This window comes from Lynx rufus, unplaced genomic scaffold (genome assembly GCF_022079265.1).
Source record: "Lynx rufus isolate CCGP_SWC_20201006 ecotype Redwood Valley unplaced genomic scaffold, mLynRuf1.p SCAF_11, whole genome shotgun sequence".
Classification (NCBI taxonomy): domain Eukaryota; kingdom Metazoa; phylum Chordata; class Mammalia; order Carnivora; family Felidae; genus Lynx; species Lynx rufus.
Genome location: NW_025814825.1, coordinates 26,492,606 through 26,511,877, shown reverse-complemented (window position 1 = coordinate 26,511,877; position 19,272 = coordinate 26,492,606). Strand labels below are relative to the sequence as shown.

Sequence of the window (19,272 nt, the reverse complement as noted above, 5' to 3'; positions counted from 1 at the left end):
ACAATATAGAAAGTTAAAAACAAGGCCAAAATGGAAACCTAGTGAACAAGTGTGAGCGTGTCCTTCCAAACTTCTGCACACAGACAGTGTATACACGTGGAAGGATAGATGCTTAGATATTACACAGATCTAACTAGAGAGGGAAAAAGAATTTTATTGAAATAGGAACATACTATATACGTGCTGTATGAAACCTGCTTTTTTTCCACGTGTGTTTCGGTGAATATTTTTTACATAGATACACTGTATTTTATTTAGTTGACTCACTAGATACTTAGGTTATTTTGATTCTTACTATTTCGGGAGATGTATTTCTGTGTATCCCTACTTTGGCCGATTTGAGTAGGCATCATTTAACGCATTTTTATCTGAGATCTCAGTGTGGCCATCAGTATTAGTGCTGTCACTAGACTTTTTGTTGTTGTTGTTGCTGCTGCCTGTGGACTAACTTCTTATTATCCTCAAACTTTTTAATTTTCTGCGATCTGAGGAATTGAAAACTAAGGTTTAAAATTGCATACACTGAGTAAGCTTTGAACAACAGGCCAAAGCACAGGTGTGAAGGTATTAATGGGACTTAATTCAGTTGCTTCAACAATGTGTCTGTTTCTTCTTTTCCTGCTTGGTGGGGAGGGCTTACCCATCCCTACCCCCGCCCCCAGAAGTGATGTGTTTCTGTGCTGTCTCAGACTCATACACTCCCTAACCGTAAGAGTCATCCTTCTGTAGGGCAAGATGGTACTGTTTACTCTAACTGCAGTTCAAGGAACTGACGTCAAGAGGGGTACACTGATTTGCTTATGCTCACATGTTCAGAAGTTCAGTTGAGTGGCTCACATCTGTCACAGCAGAGCTAACCTCCAAACATAGAGGCAGGAAACGCCACCGTAAGAAATTACTATGTAACAGTGTGTGTGTATAATTGTGTAGTGAAACATTTAGCAAATATTTCAATTAGTGGCTAATTTCAACTAATGGCTTCAATTAATTACACAGATGAAATCTAAAGTTTTCTAACAGTGGTAGCTTTGTTATTATAGAAAATCCCAAGGATCTATGTGTTTGAGAGGAGTTTATCTTAAAAGCTGGCACACTGCCCTTTCCTTGTGCCCCAGGTCCTGGCATCGATGTGCCTGCCCCAGACATGAGCACGGGCGAGCGGGAGATGTCCTGGATTGCTGATACCTATGCCAGCACCATCGGGCACTATGTAAGTACCCACCGAAGGTCCTGAGGGCCTCATTCGCCATCTACGAGAAATAGCAATTAAGCTCATTGTATGTGGAAGGTGAGAATTCTCTGGGTTTTTCTCCTCTCCTTTAATCATGTCTTGATTGGCATATTATTTTACTTCCCTCTCTCTAGTCACAAACCATAAATGTAGTGAATATGGCCTGAGCTTTCATTTACATGCCTCCCCATCCTGAAAGCTGGGATGGAACCTCGAAAACGGATCACCTGCTAGGCAGAGCAGGACATGCTGCAAGACACTAGAAGGGAAGTAAAGAAGCAGATGAGGTATGGAGATAGTGTAATACAGAGATGGAGTTACATCTCTGAAAGAAGGCTTCCTGGACGAGGTGTCTGGGCTAGACCTTGAAAATGGGCAGAATTTGAACATGGAGGTTGCGGGGATAGGAGGAGAAACAGTAGAGCTCAGACCGTTAGGAGATGAGGCATATTAGAAGGGTGATAGAAGAGCGAAGAAATACATGAACTAGGACAAAAATACTCAAGGCCAGTGAGAGGGGAGCCTCTGGTGCTGACCCTGTCTTGGGGGCTGAGGGGGCTGGTGGTGTTGGGCTGCCCTGGAGCCCGGGGGCCCTGGGGGCTAGGGAGAAGCAGTGGTGCATGGCAGAGATAGGCTCCGCAGGACTGCAGTGGATGTGTGTCATCAAGGAAAAGGAGACCCGGGAAGACTTGAATCTAGGGGACTGAGCAGAAGTAGTGCCACTAATGCAGAACACAAAAAGAAAAGCCAACTTTCCGTTCTTGGAAAAGGGTTGGAACCTTGAAAAACATTTAAGGGGTAGGAATCGAAAGGGAGTTGAAAAGACGTACATTAAAAATGCATACATGGAAAAAAAAATGCATACATGGAGTACCTCTGCCACACAAGCAGGGTTTCCAGTACAGTTGGGATAAATGAGAGCAGGGGAAGTTCTCATGCAGCGAAAAGGTGTAAGGGGGCCTGGCCAAGCCTTTGCAGGTGACATCAGAAAAGGCCTCCGTGAAGGAGTAAGCTTATAGGATCAGCTGGGGAATGGGTGGGGGTGCGAGTGTGGCAGGCAGAAGGAATCACTGAGCAAAGTTCTGGAATGCAGAAGAGGGGAACCTGAGACTGAGAGGAGACCGTGGTAGCCAGAGGGGAAAGTGAGAGTAGGGTGCAGGAGAGGCCAGTTAGAGGAAGGTCGGACTAGATCATCACCCCACGAGTGACAGCAGAGACTCTGGTTCTTTGTCCTGAAACCAGAAGGAAGCTGGGGACTGCTAACTATAAGCAGGTGTGAGGCATTTTGAGCGCCACTCTGTGTGCAGCAGAGAATTGGGACTGTTGGGGGCAGGACACCATACAGGAGCCCAGAAGAGAGGGGGTACTGGCCTGCCCTGGAGCTGGGGAGAAATGGACAGACTAAAGAGGGATTTAGAGGGAAAGCAGTCAGTCATAGAAGAATGAGAAATGCTGAGAGTTCCATGTGGTGATGTTAAGGGAGGGGTTTCTGGGAAGAGACCAGTTCAGCAACTAGATCATTCATGGGACGGAGATTGGAGCCAGGCTGCAAGGGGGTGTTGAGAGAGGGAAGTAGGGCATGAAGAGTAGCCTTCCCTGAGAAGAATGGCACTGGACAGCAGAGAGAAGACTTGAAAGGTGGCTGTTGCCCAAAGAGAAAGGTTTTTGTTGTTTTGTTGGCAAGTTGACTGGCTATGGCCCCAGATTCCTCCATGTGAGAGACGATGGGAGAAAGGTGTGAACAGTAGAGGTAGCAGAATCTTCCAAGGGAACAAAGTCCTCATGAATTTTCCTTTTAAGGGCCTTAGTGGAAAGATGAGCCTTGGAGAAGAGAAATATTCCCTCCTGAGAAGGAGGAAGGGGGCTGCAGCATGCAGGGGAGGAATTCAGACCCCGGGCTGATGTCTGAATTTCTGAGGGAGTGCAGTCTGTGGGTGGGAGCACGGGTGGGCAGCCTGGATTCTCAGGCTCCCTCACACACCAGCTCTGTGACCCATGACAGGTGCCTAGAGCTCTCTGTGCTTCCGTCTCCTCGTGTGTAAGACGACAATGTAATAGCACCCAGTGGGGATTAAGTGGCTAGTAATATAATGCACTTAGAACAGCACCCACTCCTTAGTAAAACACACAGTATTACATCAGGTGAATTGCATAAATCCCTGAAATGAAACAGGAGCAGTATGAGACTCTTGAAAGAATTTTTATTTCAACTGCCACTCCCTAAAATGATGCTTTTCCATGTCACCTTTTGATGTTAAATGAGTTCTGGATATGGTCTCTCATTCTTTTTAAGCGAGACGCTAGACTGAAGAGTGCAGAGTAGTGGGCCATGTATCAATCATTATTTGTGGCTCATTGCCAGTGGTTAACAACAAAAGGAAATTTTGTGAGGCTCTGCCAGCAAACCCCGGCGAAAGACTTCCTTCTTAAAGTGACACCAAAATCAGGGCCTAAAAGTAAGGAAGCTACAGTTTTTCTGATTTCCAGATGTAGACCTGAACATGCTGCAACTTGTGTCTAATCCTGCCCAGAGGCACAGGCCTGGGAGGGAGGGGTGTTGTCGGTGGGCTTCCGGGACAGTCAGGTGTGCTGGGGGGCTGGGGGGCTGGGGAGCTGGGCAGCTGGCGCCGGGTGGGCCTGACCTCGACAGGACTGTGGCTCCAGCATTTGCATTTGCACTGTTTAAAAGCATTTGGCACTAGGTTTGCAATTCTGCGTTCACAAGTGTTAATTATTCATGAAGGCAAACTGTGGGAAAACTACTAATTTCTGTAAATCACTTTACTAACTACTTTCTCTTTTTTTAGCTTTTATTCTTTTTGCTGGCAGTTATGCAGCTAATATAATTCTAAGTTGTCTTGGTAAAAATAGTTAAACAATACAGATAAAATCCAGGTCACTTTTTAACTCACCCAGCTAGAACATCTATTGGAGGGTAGGACTATGGTGTGAAGTAAGGCACTTCATCTTACTTTACATGGGTAACAGAGTGCCCCACGAGTTTATTAAGTAGCCATACCATCCATACTTTATCCACGAATTTGAAACACCTCCTTCATTTTGTGTTGGTTTCCTGTATGTGGTAGGACTGTCTAGTTTCTCCTGCCCCACTGATCAGTCTGTCTCTCCTGCACTGTTCTGGCTGATACAGTTGACGGTATATTTGATATACCTCAGAAAGGACGCTCTCCCAAGCCCTTTCATTTTCCTAATTATGGTTGTTTCTGAACAAAAATACATGGTCAGTTCACAGACTACAGAAAGACGGGTGGTGAAGACAGATCCTCTCCCACCCTGCTTTCCAGAGCACACTGCTGCCACCAGAGGCCCTCCCCTCACGGTGTAGGCAGGAGCGGCTCCGTCTCACCCACATATACCTTTCTGCTTCCCTAACCCCAACGATACCATACTAAGTGCACAAAAAAATGTGACTTCCTAGAAGTAGAATCTTTGGATTAATGGGTATTTTTATTTGGTAGGTATTCCTGCAAACCCCTTAGTTATTTTGTCTTTTTTTTTTTAATTTCTTGAATACTTTTGTTAATCCACTCTTATTTGAACTTGAATATTATCTTTTAAAGTTCTTTTTTTTTAGGGGCGCCTGGGTGGCTCAGTCGGTTAAGCATCCGACTTTGACTCAGGTCATGATCTCACGGTTGGTGAGTTCAAGCCCCGCATCGGGCTCTGCACTGACAGCTCAGAGCCTGGAGCCTGCTTCAGATTCTGTGTCTCCCTCTGTCTCTCTGCCCCTCCCCTGCTTGTGCTCTTTCTCTTTCTCTCTCTCTCTCTCTCTCTCTCTTTCTCTCTCTCTCTCTCTCTCAGAAATAAACATTTTTAAAAAATAAAGTTCTTTTTTTTTAAGTGGCATTTTATTGAATTTCTAAATTAGTTGAGCAGAAGAGTATCTTAACCATATCGAGTGTTCCCATCTAACCAAGAACACCATAATATCTCTTCCTACTTAGGCTCCATTTTGGTGACGAGCTCAAGTTTTATAGTAGATTTTAAGACACATGTGAGATGTGTACTCCAACTTAATAGGGCTTAAATATTTTTGAGGGAATAATATTTTAAGCAGAACTATCTCTAGTTTCGTGATATTATTATTTGTACTTGATGATGTTAAATTCCTAAAAACCTTGTTTATCCCATTGGACAATATAGTCTATCTTATTATATATTTTCTAAGAATAGAAATCTGAAAAAGTAAGTTTTCTCCCTATTGGTGAATGTGTACCATGAGCACACACATAGTCTTAATGAGCATATTAGTTAGAAATGTGACATCTTGACTTTTTCTTGCAGGATATTAATGCCCATGCCTGTGTTACTGGTAAGCCCATCAGTCAGGGTGGAATCCATGGACGGATCTCTGCTACTGGCCGGGGAGTTTTCCATGGAATTGAAAACTTCATCAATGAAGCTTCTTACATGAGTATTTTAGGAATGACACCAGGGTTTGGAGACAAAACGTTTGTTGTTCAGGTAAGAATGTTTGCTTTTTTAAAGAATAACTGATCTACATAAAGGAAGTTTTTCAGTGTTTTTAGATTTACAGTTTTTAAAATGTCATTCTTTTGAATCTTTTAAATTCTAGAGTGAATGTTTTCAGAGTAATACATGCCTTATTTTTTGAACCTTGGTATAATTCGTGTGACTAGTACCAATTTAAGTATCTTGCAGATACATATGAAACTATCACCAACTTCTTTGGGTCAAAATTGAAACTGAAATTTAAACTTTGAATTAAAAGTTGAATATTTCAACTTTGAGGAAGAATGGGCTTGCTATTTAGGTATTTTACTGAGTGGAATCTAAATTAAGTTGAATGCTACTTTTTTATTTTTGTTTTTGAATCCTATTTTGAAATAGAATAGAATTCATATGCCTCCCAGTGAGTGACTTTATGTTGTTGCAACCATAGGACACCTGGTCATCAGGGCCTAAGGATTTGGGTGGCATGACTGACCACTGCCAGTTCTTTATAAGCCACAAGGCTGCACCAACCAAACTAAAGTTCTTTGGGACCCATTATCACAAATAAATGGGTTCCATGTTCTGAAACAAATTGCTAAAGAGAAGCCATTTAGTACATTGTTTCTTATGGCAAAGGATTCTGAGAATTCTTCCTAAACTTACAGAAGGGGTACTGGTCAGAATCGACTTTACCATGTGCACTAAGACTTTAGTTTCTATATCACGTGTAATTGTTCTTTACAGGGATTTGGGAATGTGGGCCTGCACTCTATGAGATATTTACATCGTTTCGGTGCTAAATGTATTGGTGTTGGTGAATCTGATGGGAGCATATGGAATCCAGATGGTATTGACCCAAAGGAACTGGAAGACTTCAAATTGGTATGTCAATCTAATATCTCAATAGTCTGACTACCCTGAATATTGTAAAGTTGAAATAAGTCTTATTAAAATCTATTTCCATTGTTTACTTTTTAAAATGTAACCCAAAGAGCTCTTAATAGATGAGTCTTCATCTCATAGGCTCTAAACATAAACATTTAAACAGTGATGTAGCCATTAATTCTGATTTTTCAATCAATTTCAGCAACATGGATCAATCCTGGGCTTCCCCAAGGCAAAACCCTATGAAGGGAGCATCTTGGAGGCTGACTGTGACATACTGATCCCTGCTGCCAGCGAGAAGCAGCTGACCAAGTCCAATGCACCCAGAGTCAAAGCCAAGGTGAGAGCATGATAGAACCTGAGCTCAGCCTTACCAATGTAGAATGCCCTGAGGGTCATAGAAAAGCTCTTAGTTGGCTTTCCTTTTTTTTACACCTTTATTGGGATACAATTCACATACCATACAGTTCACCCAAGTGTAAAATTTCATAGCTTTTCGTATATTCACAGTTATGCAGGCATCCATCACCATGACTTTCCTCTTAAACCAAGCTTCCAAAAAGCAGTTAGGAAAATAGAAAGGTAAAAAATAGAACGCTTTATAGAACGCTTTATAGAACAAAATAACTCTTAATAATTGCATTCAAACTGGAGTTCTGCCTCTTCCCGCCCCCATTCCCCTGCCCATCCCCCTGCCCGTACACACACACACCTCTTGCACCTGCTGGAGGGGTTTGTGGTGATGTTGGTATTTCTGTATGTCCTGACTCTCTTGCAGATCATTGCTGAGGGTGCCAATGGGCCGACAACTCCAGAGGCTGATAAGATCTTCCTGGAGAGGAACATTATGGTGATTCCAGTAAGTCATCTATCTGTGTTTGCCAGGTTTTAAATGTACTTGAAACCCTAACTGTCTTCTGTGAGGAATTGTGGGGAGAAGAAGATCGTCATTCATTTCCCAAGCTATAGTGAATTCATCTGTATTTTGCTTTTAAGTAAATAAAGTAGAAGCATGCTTAGTGTAAAAAGCCTATCAATTTTCACTTTGACCTGAACTTTTTCTTCCAACTTCAGGCTCTTTCTTGAGTATGTATTTAGCCTTCTTAAGAATCTAATCATAGGGCACCTTGCTGGCTCAGTTAGTTAAGCATCCGCCTCTTGATTTCAGCTCGGGTCATGAGCCCATAGTAGTGGGATCAAGCCTTGTGTCAGGCTTGTGCTGACAGTACTGAGCCTGCTTGGGATTCCCTCTCTCTCTCTCTCTCTCTCTCTCTCTCTGCCCCTCCCCCCCTCGCTCATGTGCGCACTCTCACTCTCAAAATAAATACATAAACTTTAAAAAAAGAATCCAATTAGATAAATGTACATTGTGCTAGAAATACAAATTCTAACGTGAACAATGAGCTTTGGTGTAATTTCTAACCTTATGCATTTCAAATCTCCCTTGCTGCTTTACTCAGAAAGCGAATATGAGGAATATGTGTTTCGGTTTTCACTGGATAAGCATGGGGTTATTTGCAAGTGGAAGTTAGTGTGGACTTATGATGCATTTAGGACTTTTGCTGAAAACACTTAAGAAATTCAGTTTAGCTGAAACAGACTGCCCTTAGGTAGTAGGAGAAGGAACGCTGATCTGGTGAGGCACCCTGTGGACAATCCAGTGCATCGTTGAGTGGGCAAACAGTTTTGTCTAAAGACTTCTTTGGGAAAGAAGCTCTAACCATAGTTGATCAAATGCTTGTTAATAAACAAAAAAGTTAATTTTTTTCAAAATGGAAAAAAAAACTTAAGTGGATTGGGAAGGACATTAGTTAAATTTAAATGTGAAATTCCTTTTTTTTTTTATATTTATTTATTTTGGGGAGAGTGCAAGCGGGGGAGAGGCAGAGAGTGGGGGACAGAGGATCCGAAGTGGACTCTGCACTGACAGGCTGACAGTATCGAGCCGATGCAGGGCTTGAACTCACAAACCGTGAGATCATGACCTGAGCCGAAGTCGGACACTCAATCGATTGAGTCACCCAGGTGCCCCTGAGTGTGAAATTCCTGATACAATCTAAGATATATTTGGGAAGTTTGAAGCTTAATCTGCTTTGATGTTAAAATGGATCTCTGATGTTCATTGAAAGCTTTCAGTAAAGCCATGATCTTCTCATTTCTTTGGTGTCTTCCCTGTCACATTTTTGTGTGTAGGATCTCTACTTGAACGCCGGAGGAGTGACAGTATCCTACTTTGAGTGGCTGAAGAATCTAAATCACGTCAGCTATGGCCGTTTGACCTTCAAATATGAAAGGGATTCTAACTACCACTTGCTCAGTGAGTTCTGATGACCTTGTTCAAAAACAATCTTTGGGGCCAGCTAAAAGGCTAGAACTAGCTTACACTTGAAAAGGACTGTTCACTTTTTGCAATCCTAGAGAATTTAATCTCAGAACAGAAAATCATATTCTTCTCTCTCATGAGTCTTAGGACCAAAAATTATATTCAGGTGTTTACCCCGTGATATAATGTTTCTATAACATCATCTATAAGTTAATAAATATAAAGAGTATCCTTTTAAGCCAGGAACTCCTAGTGAGACTCATCCATTCCAGTCTCTGGTTGCTCCTAGTAAAGGCCTTTCTAGCGTCAAGAATTTTTGGAGTCTTCTGATGCAAGTGTGGTTTTTCCTTGACGAGAGTAGCTCCAGAGTTAATGGTCCAGTCTCATCAAGCTGGAATAAGACCAAGACCTCCAACCGAGCTTTACTCAGCCCTCTCTGAGAATCTGGGTGAAGTGTTCCATCGATTTCCGTTTCTTTTTCCCTCAGCATTTTCTTTTTAACAGAGCCAAGGAAAAACCGTGGTAATGGGTGTTATGGAAACAGAGCAGTGACCTAAATTCACATTTATGTAGGAATTTGGCAAAGTGCTTTATTCCCTTTTAACAGAGTTTTAAATGATTAACCCTTTTATGTCATTAGTGTTGAAGGTTTCTAAACTCTGTATTCGTTTTTGGGTTGTGGATATAGTTTGAGACTACTTTTGGTTGTACTTCAGTTTTGTTTTTTTTCCTACTAGCAATGTCTTAACTTCATCTCTTGGTTTTTTATAGTGTCTGTTCAAGAAAGTTTGGAAAGAAAATTTGGAAAGCATGGTGGAACTATTCCTGTTGTGCCCACGGCAGAGTTCCAAGACAGGATATCGGTGAGTGTGCTGTGACAGGATTACACTTTCCACACCCAGCCAGCTCTTACTTTAGACCCAGGCCAGTTGATTGGGGTTATGGGTGATCAGCAATATGACAGTGATGATAGGCTCTGTGTGTGCTTTGTACACTCCTCTCTCGCTACATTCCAAATGTGGAGTAAGAAATTTAGTTTAAAATAAATATATTTAATGGTTCTTCCAATCTTGATCCTTGTGCAATACAGATGACTCAACAGGTGGTTCTAACCTAATTGTGCAGAATTACTATGTATCTCTTCAGCTCCAGAGAAATAGAATAGAGAAGTAAACATTAGGGGCGCCTGTCTGGCTCAGTCAGAAGAACATGGGACTCTTGATCTCTGAGCCCCACGTTAGGTGTAGAGATTACTTAAAAATAAATAATTAAATGAACTTCTAAAAAAAAAAAAAAAAGAAAATCTTTAAAATAAAAACAAAGTAAACATTAAATTGAACTATATGAAGAATTGAAATTGCTATGTGGGCATGAATAAGAGTGAAAGAAAGCAGGTGTGTGTGAATTAGCTGTTGACGGGACTGAGTGGTAGTGCTCACACGCCATGAAGGGAACTTCCCCAGTAAATGCCAGAGACTTGAAAAGCAGAGTCAGGGGCGCCTGGGTGGCTCAGTCGGTGAAGCGTCTGACTTTGGATCAGGTCATGATCTCACGGTTTGTGAGTTGGAGGCCCATGTCAGGCTCTGTGCTGACAGCCTGGAATCTGCTTCAGATTCTGTGTCTCCCTCCTCCTCCTCCTCCTCCTCCTCCTCCTCCTCCTCCTCCTTCTCTCTCTCTCTCTCTCTCTCTCAAAAATAAAAGTAAAACATTAAAAAAAAGAGAAAAGTCATAGGAAATAGGCCTAGAAAGGAAAGTGTTCAATCTCATTGTTAAAGAAATACAAATTAAAATAAGGTTTCTTTAATGTATTAAACTAGCAAAAACAATGGATCTTATACTCACCATGTCTGTAGCGAAACAGTTGTACCTTTATTTTGATGACAAGGCAGATTGGTGCAGCTCTTTAGAAATTTGAAGAGCTATTACAGTTTTCCTGCCCGTTGACACTATCCTAACATCCCCCCTGCAAATTTATCCTAAGGAAATAATTCTAAAGGAGAGAAATGGCTCCATGCAAGATGATGTCGTTGGAACGGTGTTTGCAGTCAGGTTTTTTAATTAGGTTTAATAGTCTACATATACATGGCAGGGAAATGGCTAAGTTGTAATATATCTTCTGAAATATTCAGTCATGGAAAGTAATGTAAGATTATATTACAACATGGGGAGCGGGGGAAGTTAAGGTTTTGTTTTGCAGAAGAAAAGATGCTTTTGCCACTCAGGGTATTAACCATTCCCCTAAATGAACCTTCATCTTTCCCGGACCATGTCTCTGTTAGCTGCGGTCCCTCTGTCTGCGGTGCCCTGACCCGCTCCCTGCTCAGGTAGCCCGCCCCTGAGGATCCCTCTGTGGGCCGGAATCACACACATCCTTCCACCACACGTATCCAGGCAGCCCTTGCTATGGCCACCACCCCTAGATGGGCTTCTTGCTCCTCCCTGTGGTCGCCTGTGTCCCAGCCCAGGCCTGGCATGCAGCTGTCGCTCAGGCCGAAACCTGAGGAGGACAGCCAGTTAGTTAGGGAGGCAGCCCAATGGCTTGCTGTTTGTGCTCTCTGAAAATAACCTTTGCCAGGACACTGGCCTTTCAGTGCTTCAAATTCCGGACCTTAATCCTGTGTCTCACCTCTTACTGAAAGACTTGTCGCAGGAGTTTTGTAGTAAGTTTAAAAAACAGGGTTTTTTTCCCAGCTCCTTCCCTCTAGTTCCCCCTCCACGGCCATGCTCTGGCCCTTCCAGGCCCCACATTATTGACCGTCTTTTCACTGTCCCCCGTCACCCCGGGATGTCCTCTGTTCTCTGAATTCCACACTCCGTCATTAGTCACTCCGGCTTGTTTTGCTCAGCATACCCCTTGCTGACACCCGGACCCTCATGAAACCCAACCGTGCTCCCTCCACACCTGCAGCCCTGTCACCGTAATCCTGACCACGAAACTTAAGTGCGCAGCCGGTGCTGTCCGGCAGTTATCCTACTTTTTCCTGGTCTTTCACTTTCTCATTCTTCTGATTGGCTGTATCACACATTCTCCTCTTCTCTGTCCCCTGCACTCCAGCACCTGACCTGGGATCTGCCCACAGAGAAAACAGCAGTCAGAGAACTTCCCAGCACCCAACTCCGGGCGCCTGCACCCTGTCTCCTGTCACAGAGCGACTCCGTGTGCCTGCATCTAAGCCCATTCTCAGCTCCCCGGGTGCACTGCTCAAGTGCGCATCCTCCCCCACCTCCATCATCAGTCACTCCTATCAGCCGAATACAGTCTTAAAACAAAATGCATCTCAATCCCAGCTCTCTTCCAAACTTTGTTCTTGCCGTGTGCATTTCCCTTTCCCTCACAGCAGACACCCTGAAGAGTTGCGTCCATTGCATCTCCAGTTCTCCTAGGCTCAAACCTGCCCTGGTGCCCGCCACTCCGCCACAACTCGTCTTGTGCAAGCACCGGCATCACTAGATCCAGTGACCGCTTTTCTGCCCTCATCTTACTTCTCCTGTCAGCACCTGCTGTCACGAGTGATCGTCCCCCCTGAAGCTAGTCTCCTGGCTTCCAGAACCCCACATCCTCACTGATTTTCTTCCTGCCTTTCCCTCACATTGCCTTCTGTGATCCTCACCACCTCTCCACACTCTTAACATGGAAAGGCCCCTGGCCCTGAATCACTGCTCTGTCTGAATTCAGAATCTCTGTGATCTCACCCAGACTTCTGGTTTTCAGTCCATGTGTAGGCTGCCTCCCCCAACTAGAATATAAACTCCACGAGAGCAGAGAATTTTCATTATTTGTTTTCTGCTTTGTGCCCTGTGCCTAGAAGAGTGCCTGGCATGTAGTAACCACTCCATAAATGTTTGATGAGTAAATGAATGAGGGAGAGAAAGGCAGTACTGTACCTGTAGAACAAGTTTTTTCTTCCTAACTTTGTAGGACAGATCAAGGTTTGACCCAGCTGTTTGTTAACAGATACAAATGTATATAGAAATACACCTCCTGACATACAGAGTGCCAACTACGTGAAGATCAGAGTAGACACATTTGGGTGGTGATCCACTTTTAAGTTTTCATCTCGCATAGCAGGATATATGTTTGATAGCTAGGTAGGACATACTGGAATGGGGCAGTAGTTAATTGTCCTAAAATTGTATTGTAATTTATTTGTTTGTTTATTTATTTAGAGAGAAAGAGTGAGTGCACATGTGCACCTGTGCACAAGCAGAGGAGGAACAGAGAGAGAGAATCCCAAGCAGGCCCCACTCTGTCAGCACAGAGCCAATGCGGGGCTCAATCTCAGGAACTATGAGATGTGTGACCTGAGCCAAAATCAAAAGTCAGACGCTTGACCAACTGAGCTACCCAGGCTCCCCGTCCTAAAATTTTAGAAAGCGTTCCAAAAAACAAATTAGATACTTAGAGGAATCCATTGATTCAAATTGACTTACAGAAATAATTGGCATTGGAACGAGATGAGCACTCCTGAGTACACAGCCGGGTTTCTGCCACAGAGCACCTGTTGGAGGGGGCCACACTCCTTTCTGTGCCTTGTGCGGTGTCCCTGTTAGCTGGGAAGCAGAGATGAACACTTGTTGCCGTGGGCATCTGCGAATCGGGTGCGTGACCAGTGCTGGCCTCACTACTTGCCCTCCTGTTTCTTGTGCATACTTTTCTGTGTACGTTCATGTTACCATGATCTTATTTCAGGAGTATCTGTTCACCATCAAATGCAATGAAAACTAAACTGGGGTTAAAGCACAACTATTTAGCTATCGAGATACTGTATGGAAATTAAATGTATCTTTGCCAAAAGACAAAAGAATTCTGTCTGGCGGTATATTGACTTGAGAATCCCTTCTGCTCTTACAATTGAAGCGTGTCTTTGTGTGGTTTTGTTAAACTTCTGGTCTTTTCCCTAACAGGGGGCATCCGAGAAAGACATCGTGCACTCTGGCTTAGCTTACACTATGGAGCGTTCTGCCAGGGTACGTGTGCAATGCTGTTTGCCTTTCTGCTGGTGACCTGCAGCACAGCTCAACCATGTCACCTCAGCTGCCAGATTGTGTGTGCTGTGGTCGAAGACAGCAGTCTGTTTACACGTTCTTCATTCATGTGTAGCAAAATGCATGCTTGTTCAGTCTTAAATGATGGGCAGTGTTTTCAGGGTGTTCAGTATGTCTGCCGGGCTTTGGGAAATAAATGGTAATACCAGGTTAGGCGGGAATGGTGTTCGGCAGTTAGCTTTAGCTAGACATCACACAGTCAGACAAACTGGATTGTAGTTGAGTACACCACTCTATTATCGCTACAGGAAACTACCTCACTGGAGAATTTGGTATAAACAAAAGGTTTTTTGACCCCTTGCTCCTTATTTCAAGACCTTAAACGCACTTTGATGCGTTTCCCTCATTTCTTCTTGAGTTCAAACTCTGTCCACCCACCCTTAAGTTGAAATAGCATAAGCAGCCATTGATGATGGTGCTCGTTGTTAATTTGTTGTAACAATTTGTTGTCAATACAACTGATATACCGTAAATTCACCCTTTTAAAGTATACGGTCCACAACCTTAAGCATATTCACAAAGCTCCAGCACATTTTCAGCACCCCATTCTGAGTTTTATAAAATTATCACCAAGTCTAACAAGGAGCTTACTCCAGATAACAGGGCGTCTAAAGGCCGGAGACAGCTCACATCTAAAGAGCAGCTCCTTACTGCTGCCTAGTCAGTGGCGTACTTTGGTTGCAGAGAACAGGTCCTTCCTGACGGGTTCTGTGCCTGAGTCCTGCGCTGCCGTGGTGGCCAAGGCTCCTCGCACCGGGCCCGCGTGTGCCCCGCATGCACACTTCACCGTGTTTTCTCCTGCCTTTCAGCAAATCATGCGCACGGCTATGAAGTATAACCTGGGGTTAGACCTGAGAACGGCTGCCTATGTCAACGCCATTGAGAAAGTCTTCAAAGTATACAATGAAGCCGGTGTGACCTTCACCTAGATGGAGTGTGGCTGACCTCTTCACTGCCCTCTTCCCTCTTCATCTGCAGGCCCTTCACAAGTTTACATGTAACCACAGGAATCTGTCTCTCTCTCTCTCTCTCTCTCTCTTGACTTAATAGATAATGGACATCATTCTCAACAAGTCAGTCCAAATCAGGCCCTTTGAGAAAAAAGAAATTAAGGTTAGGGGATCATGTACAAGCTGATGAATATGAAAATAGAAATTACCTAAGCCAGAGAGCGATTTGGGTATTTTGCCTTTAAATGAAAAGTCCCTTCCATCCGGCTATACCGCCTTGCTCCGCGGCTGCTTCCCAGTACAGCCAGAGCTGTGGCCAGGAAAGCACCTGTTATCCAAGAGCAGTCAGTCAGTTGCTTATTACTTCAGCTCTGGACAAGTCTGAGACGTGCTGTAACTTTGACACATCTAACTAGTAGGTGTGTGGCATTTTCAGAAGGTGGCATGGTCCTCAAGTGAGTTACTGGTATTTTTACATCAGCAAAATAACTCAATTTTACAGATTGCAACAAAAATAAAAGCTATTTCTCTTTATGCATTTTATTCTTTTAGAATAAAATAAGTATGTGCTGCTGTAATAAAATTGCCTTTAATCACTTAATAAGCCTAACCTTGACTCAAGCAGTGAATGCCTATAAACATAATAAATGAAAAAGCTAGTATTTTTATAACATAAAACAGTATCATTTATAGCTTATCAATCATGTATTGTCCAGCAAAAATAAAAGGCCCGATGGAGAATTAAGTTATCTTCGTAACTGCAAATGATGGAGGCTATTTTTGTTAAGACTGTCAGAATTCACTAACCACAATTACGACATATAGTCCAAAGAGTGCAGTAACCTCCTTATCATGTTAATTAATTGTTCTCTGTTGAAGATCTACTGTGTTGTCTAATTGAACAATAATTCAAGTTGAGCGTCCCAGAAAAAATACCACTTGGGCTCCCACTTTGGAGTCTTGCTGGCGACTCTGAGCCGTGCCAATGGCCCCGACTCGCCCTGACTTTGTGTCCTCTGTTAGAGGCCTGTATTCTGCACACAGCTTCATTACCAGTGGGCTGAAAACAACCTTGGGTTGAGTGTTTTGTTTGGGGGTTATTTCGCCAAGGCCTTTTGAACAGTAGTGTCCCAATGAAGTACTAGATATTATTTATGTAAGAATGAGCTTTTTTTTTTTTAAACGACAATATCCTTTCAGAAATTTCTAACTACTTTGTAACTGCATGACTTAACCTGGTGATAAAAGCAGTTATTAAAAGTCTACCTTTTCCAAAGCTTATGTTTCTCTTCTGTGTTTTTATATTTGATAGTATCTCTTTTAGTAAATAATAAAACTACAGTTGGGTTTCTAAGGACTTTTGCAACAACCACCTATATAACACTTCTTTCCACTACATTATGAGCTGCCCAGATTTTATTAGTGAATTCTTTTGTGTTTCATTCTGTTAAATAGTATCAATGGCTATTCTTGGAAGAGGTTTTAGTGCTCAAAGCTGATATACTGAAGTAATTCTTAGTGTCTCTTTTTAATGAAGGACACTTTCATCAATTGGGGTTTTTGTTTTTAATAATTTAGCCACAGAATGTAACAACTTAAGACAGAATACTAACCGTGGTCAGCAGAACTGGATCCTAGACCCGACTCTGCCAGTAACTTAGCTGCCAAATCTGAAACTTACAGCTGGACTCTGTTTTGTCCTGATTCTGTCCAGAACATCTCTGCGGTTCTGAGTCGGGCAGTGGATGAACAAGCCCCCTGGGCACCGTGGACACAGTGAGCCCTTCCCCAGCTGGTCTGTCTACTTGCACTCTGGGTGGAGCTCTAACATGTGGGGTTGCAGAGCGATAGGCAAACAAGTCCCAGCATATTTGGAACCGGGAGGGGCAGTCAAATCAGGTCATGTGCAAGAGGGATGACAAGTAAGTCTTCGCTGTGGCCTGTGGCTAACATTAGGACTGATTTATAAGTGATTTTTTAAAGATTAGATACACATCGATGTGTTACCGAGATTCGTGTGGGAAAACCGGTATTGTGCTTGCTGGCTATGTAAAGACAACACGGTGCTGGTGTCAGCCTTGGTTTCTGGGGATTTGAGTTTGAAAATTCTGGTCAATTAGTCTTTCAGCTTCACTGAAATTTTCTAGTTTATTTACGTTTATAATTCTTTCAAAAACTTGACATATAATACTCTAAAGTTAAGTTGCTTCTGAAAGAGCCATCGACAGCCTGTGTTACACTTGAAGAATGCTGCCTCACGAACCTCTGCCCCAGAATGTGTTTAATTACCCTGATAGGGAAATGAGACACAAAAGCTTGGCTTTTGGGTGTTGTTATTGTTGTTGTTGTTGTTGTTGTTGTTGTTGTTGTTTTAAGCAGTGCTTCTGGCAGCTCAATTACTAGAATTGGTGATTTACTTTAAAAAAAAAACAAAAAACCTTAGCATCTTAACTCGCAGGCTTTAGGTAAATTCATCAATCCCTAAACATCTCTGGTAGACCTTCTTAGCCGTGCCACACATTAAAACAGTCAAAACATGGCACGTGAAGAAAACTACATCTGTGAAGCTGGCACAGAGAACCCTGCAAAAGAATTTTCTTTAATTTTTTTTGTTTGTAATATGGGCGTTCTGATTTGTTTTTTTTTTTTTTTTTTTTTTCACAAATAACTTTTATTGGCTTCTTTGTTTTTTAATCAAAGCTTCCACAGTGGTTTAGACAGTTTCTTAACCTCAACACTATTGACATTCGGGGCCAGGTAGTTCTTTGCTTTGGGGGCTGCCCTGTGCTTTGTAGGGTGCTTGGCAGCACCCCTGGCCTCTGCCTATTAGATGCCAATAGCATCTCTCAGATGGGACAATCAAAAATGTATTCACATTGCCAAATGTCCCCTGAGGGGCGCCTGGTGAGAATTACCGGTATAGAGAGCCAAGTAGTTCTACAAGTCTTACCGTGAACAACAGCTTATCCCTCCCATCTGTACACCCCACCTCACCATTCTCTACGCCCCACAGGCAACCACTTTCAGCAACTTTAAATGTTTCATTTTCATTGTATTTAAATCCTTTGCTCATTTTTTAATTGGGTTATTTTTTTTTAATGTTTATCTTAGAGAGAGACAGAGTGTGATTGGGGGAGGAGCAGGGAGAGAGAGGGAGACAGAATCTGAAGCAGGCTCCAGGCTCTGAAATGTCAGCACAGAGCCCAATGCGGGGCTCAAACCCATGAACTGTGACATCATAACCTGAGCCAAGTCAGACACTTAAACAACTGAGCCACCCAAGCGCCCCTAATTATATTTTTATAATATAATTTATTATATAATATATATTATATCATTTTTATATAATTATACTTTTGTTGTTGGTTTGTAAGAGTTCTTCATATTTTCTGGATATGTGACCCTTATCAGATATATGATTTGTAAGTATTTTATTCTGTTGGTGTGTCTTTTCCATTTTTTGATGGTACCTTTTAACACAAAAGTTTTTGTGTTTTTTTGGCGGTGGGGGGGAATTTAGAGAGCAGAGGGCAAACTGGGGAGAGGAGCAGAGAGAGAGAAACTCAAGCAGGCTCCACACTCATCATGGAGCCTGATGTGGGGCTTGATCCCAAGATCCTAGGATCACAACCTGAGCTGAAGTCCAGAGTCAGATGCTCAACTAACCAAGCAACCCAGGTGTCGCTGTTTTGTGTTTTTTTGACAGAGTCCCATTTTATTTTTTCTTTGGTTGCTATGCTTTAGATGTTACAGCTAAGACACCATTGCCCAATCCAAGGTTACACAGGTCTGATGAATAACAAATGTTTGAAGAATTAACACAAATCCTTTTCAAACTCTTCCAAAGAAATAGAAGATGAAGAAACACCTCCTAGGAGGCCAGCATTATTCTGATACCAAAGCCGGACAAAGACATCACAGGAAAAAGAAAACCTCACCAGTATCCCTTATGAATGCGGACACAAAAATACTCAGCAAAATACTAACAAACTGAATCCAACAGTTCATTACAGGTATGTTACACATCATGACCAGGTAGGACTTCTCAGGAATGCAAGGGTGGTGCAACATAAGAAGATCCATCACCGTCACATTACGCTCCATTAAAAGAATAAAGGGAAAGAAAAAACACCTAGTCATCTCAATAGATGTGGGAAAAGCATTTGACAGGATTCAAGACCTCGTAAGAAAACAACCAGCTAGGAACAGAAGGAACTTCTAAACATGACACAGGCATTTGCAAAAACCCACAGCTCCCATCATACTGGTGAAACCAAAGTGGTATCTACATGCAGTGGAATATGAATGAAGCCAAATGCAGAAGGTCACACGCTATATAAGTCCAGTTATGTGCCATATCC

At 42.7% G+C, this 19,272-nt stretch overlaps 1 protein-coding gene across 1 annotated transcript in view; it reads left to right on the top strand.

Annotated features, from left to right (window-relative positions):
• Positions 1-16,187, top strand: part of GLUD1 (glutamate dehydrogenase 1) — a 38,193-nt gene extending 22,006 nt beyond the window's left edge. Inside the window, exons 5-13 of the mRNA XM_047073074.1 lie at positions 1,116-1,210; positions 5,537-5,716; positions 6,452-6,589; positions 6,795-6,932; positions 7,371-7,451; positions 8,786-8,909; positions 9,687-9,778; positions 13,821-13,883; positions 14,771-16,187. Of these exons, the coding sequence (XP_046929030.1) occupies positions 1,116-1,210; positions 5,537-5,716; positions 6,452-6,589; positions 6,795-6,932; positions 7,371-7,451; positions 8,786-8,909; positions 9,687-9,778; positions 13,821-13,883; positions 14,771-14,890 (1,031 nt within the window). The 3' untranslated portion in view covers positions 14,891-16,187. The remainder of the gene's footprint in view (positions 1-1,115; positions 1,211-5,536; positions 5,717-6,451; positions 6,590-6,794; positions 6,933-7,370; positions 7,452-8,785; positions 8,910-9,686; positions 9,779-13,820; positions 13,884-14,770) is intronic.
• Positions 16,188-19,272: the final 3,085 nt, after the last annotated feature.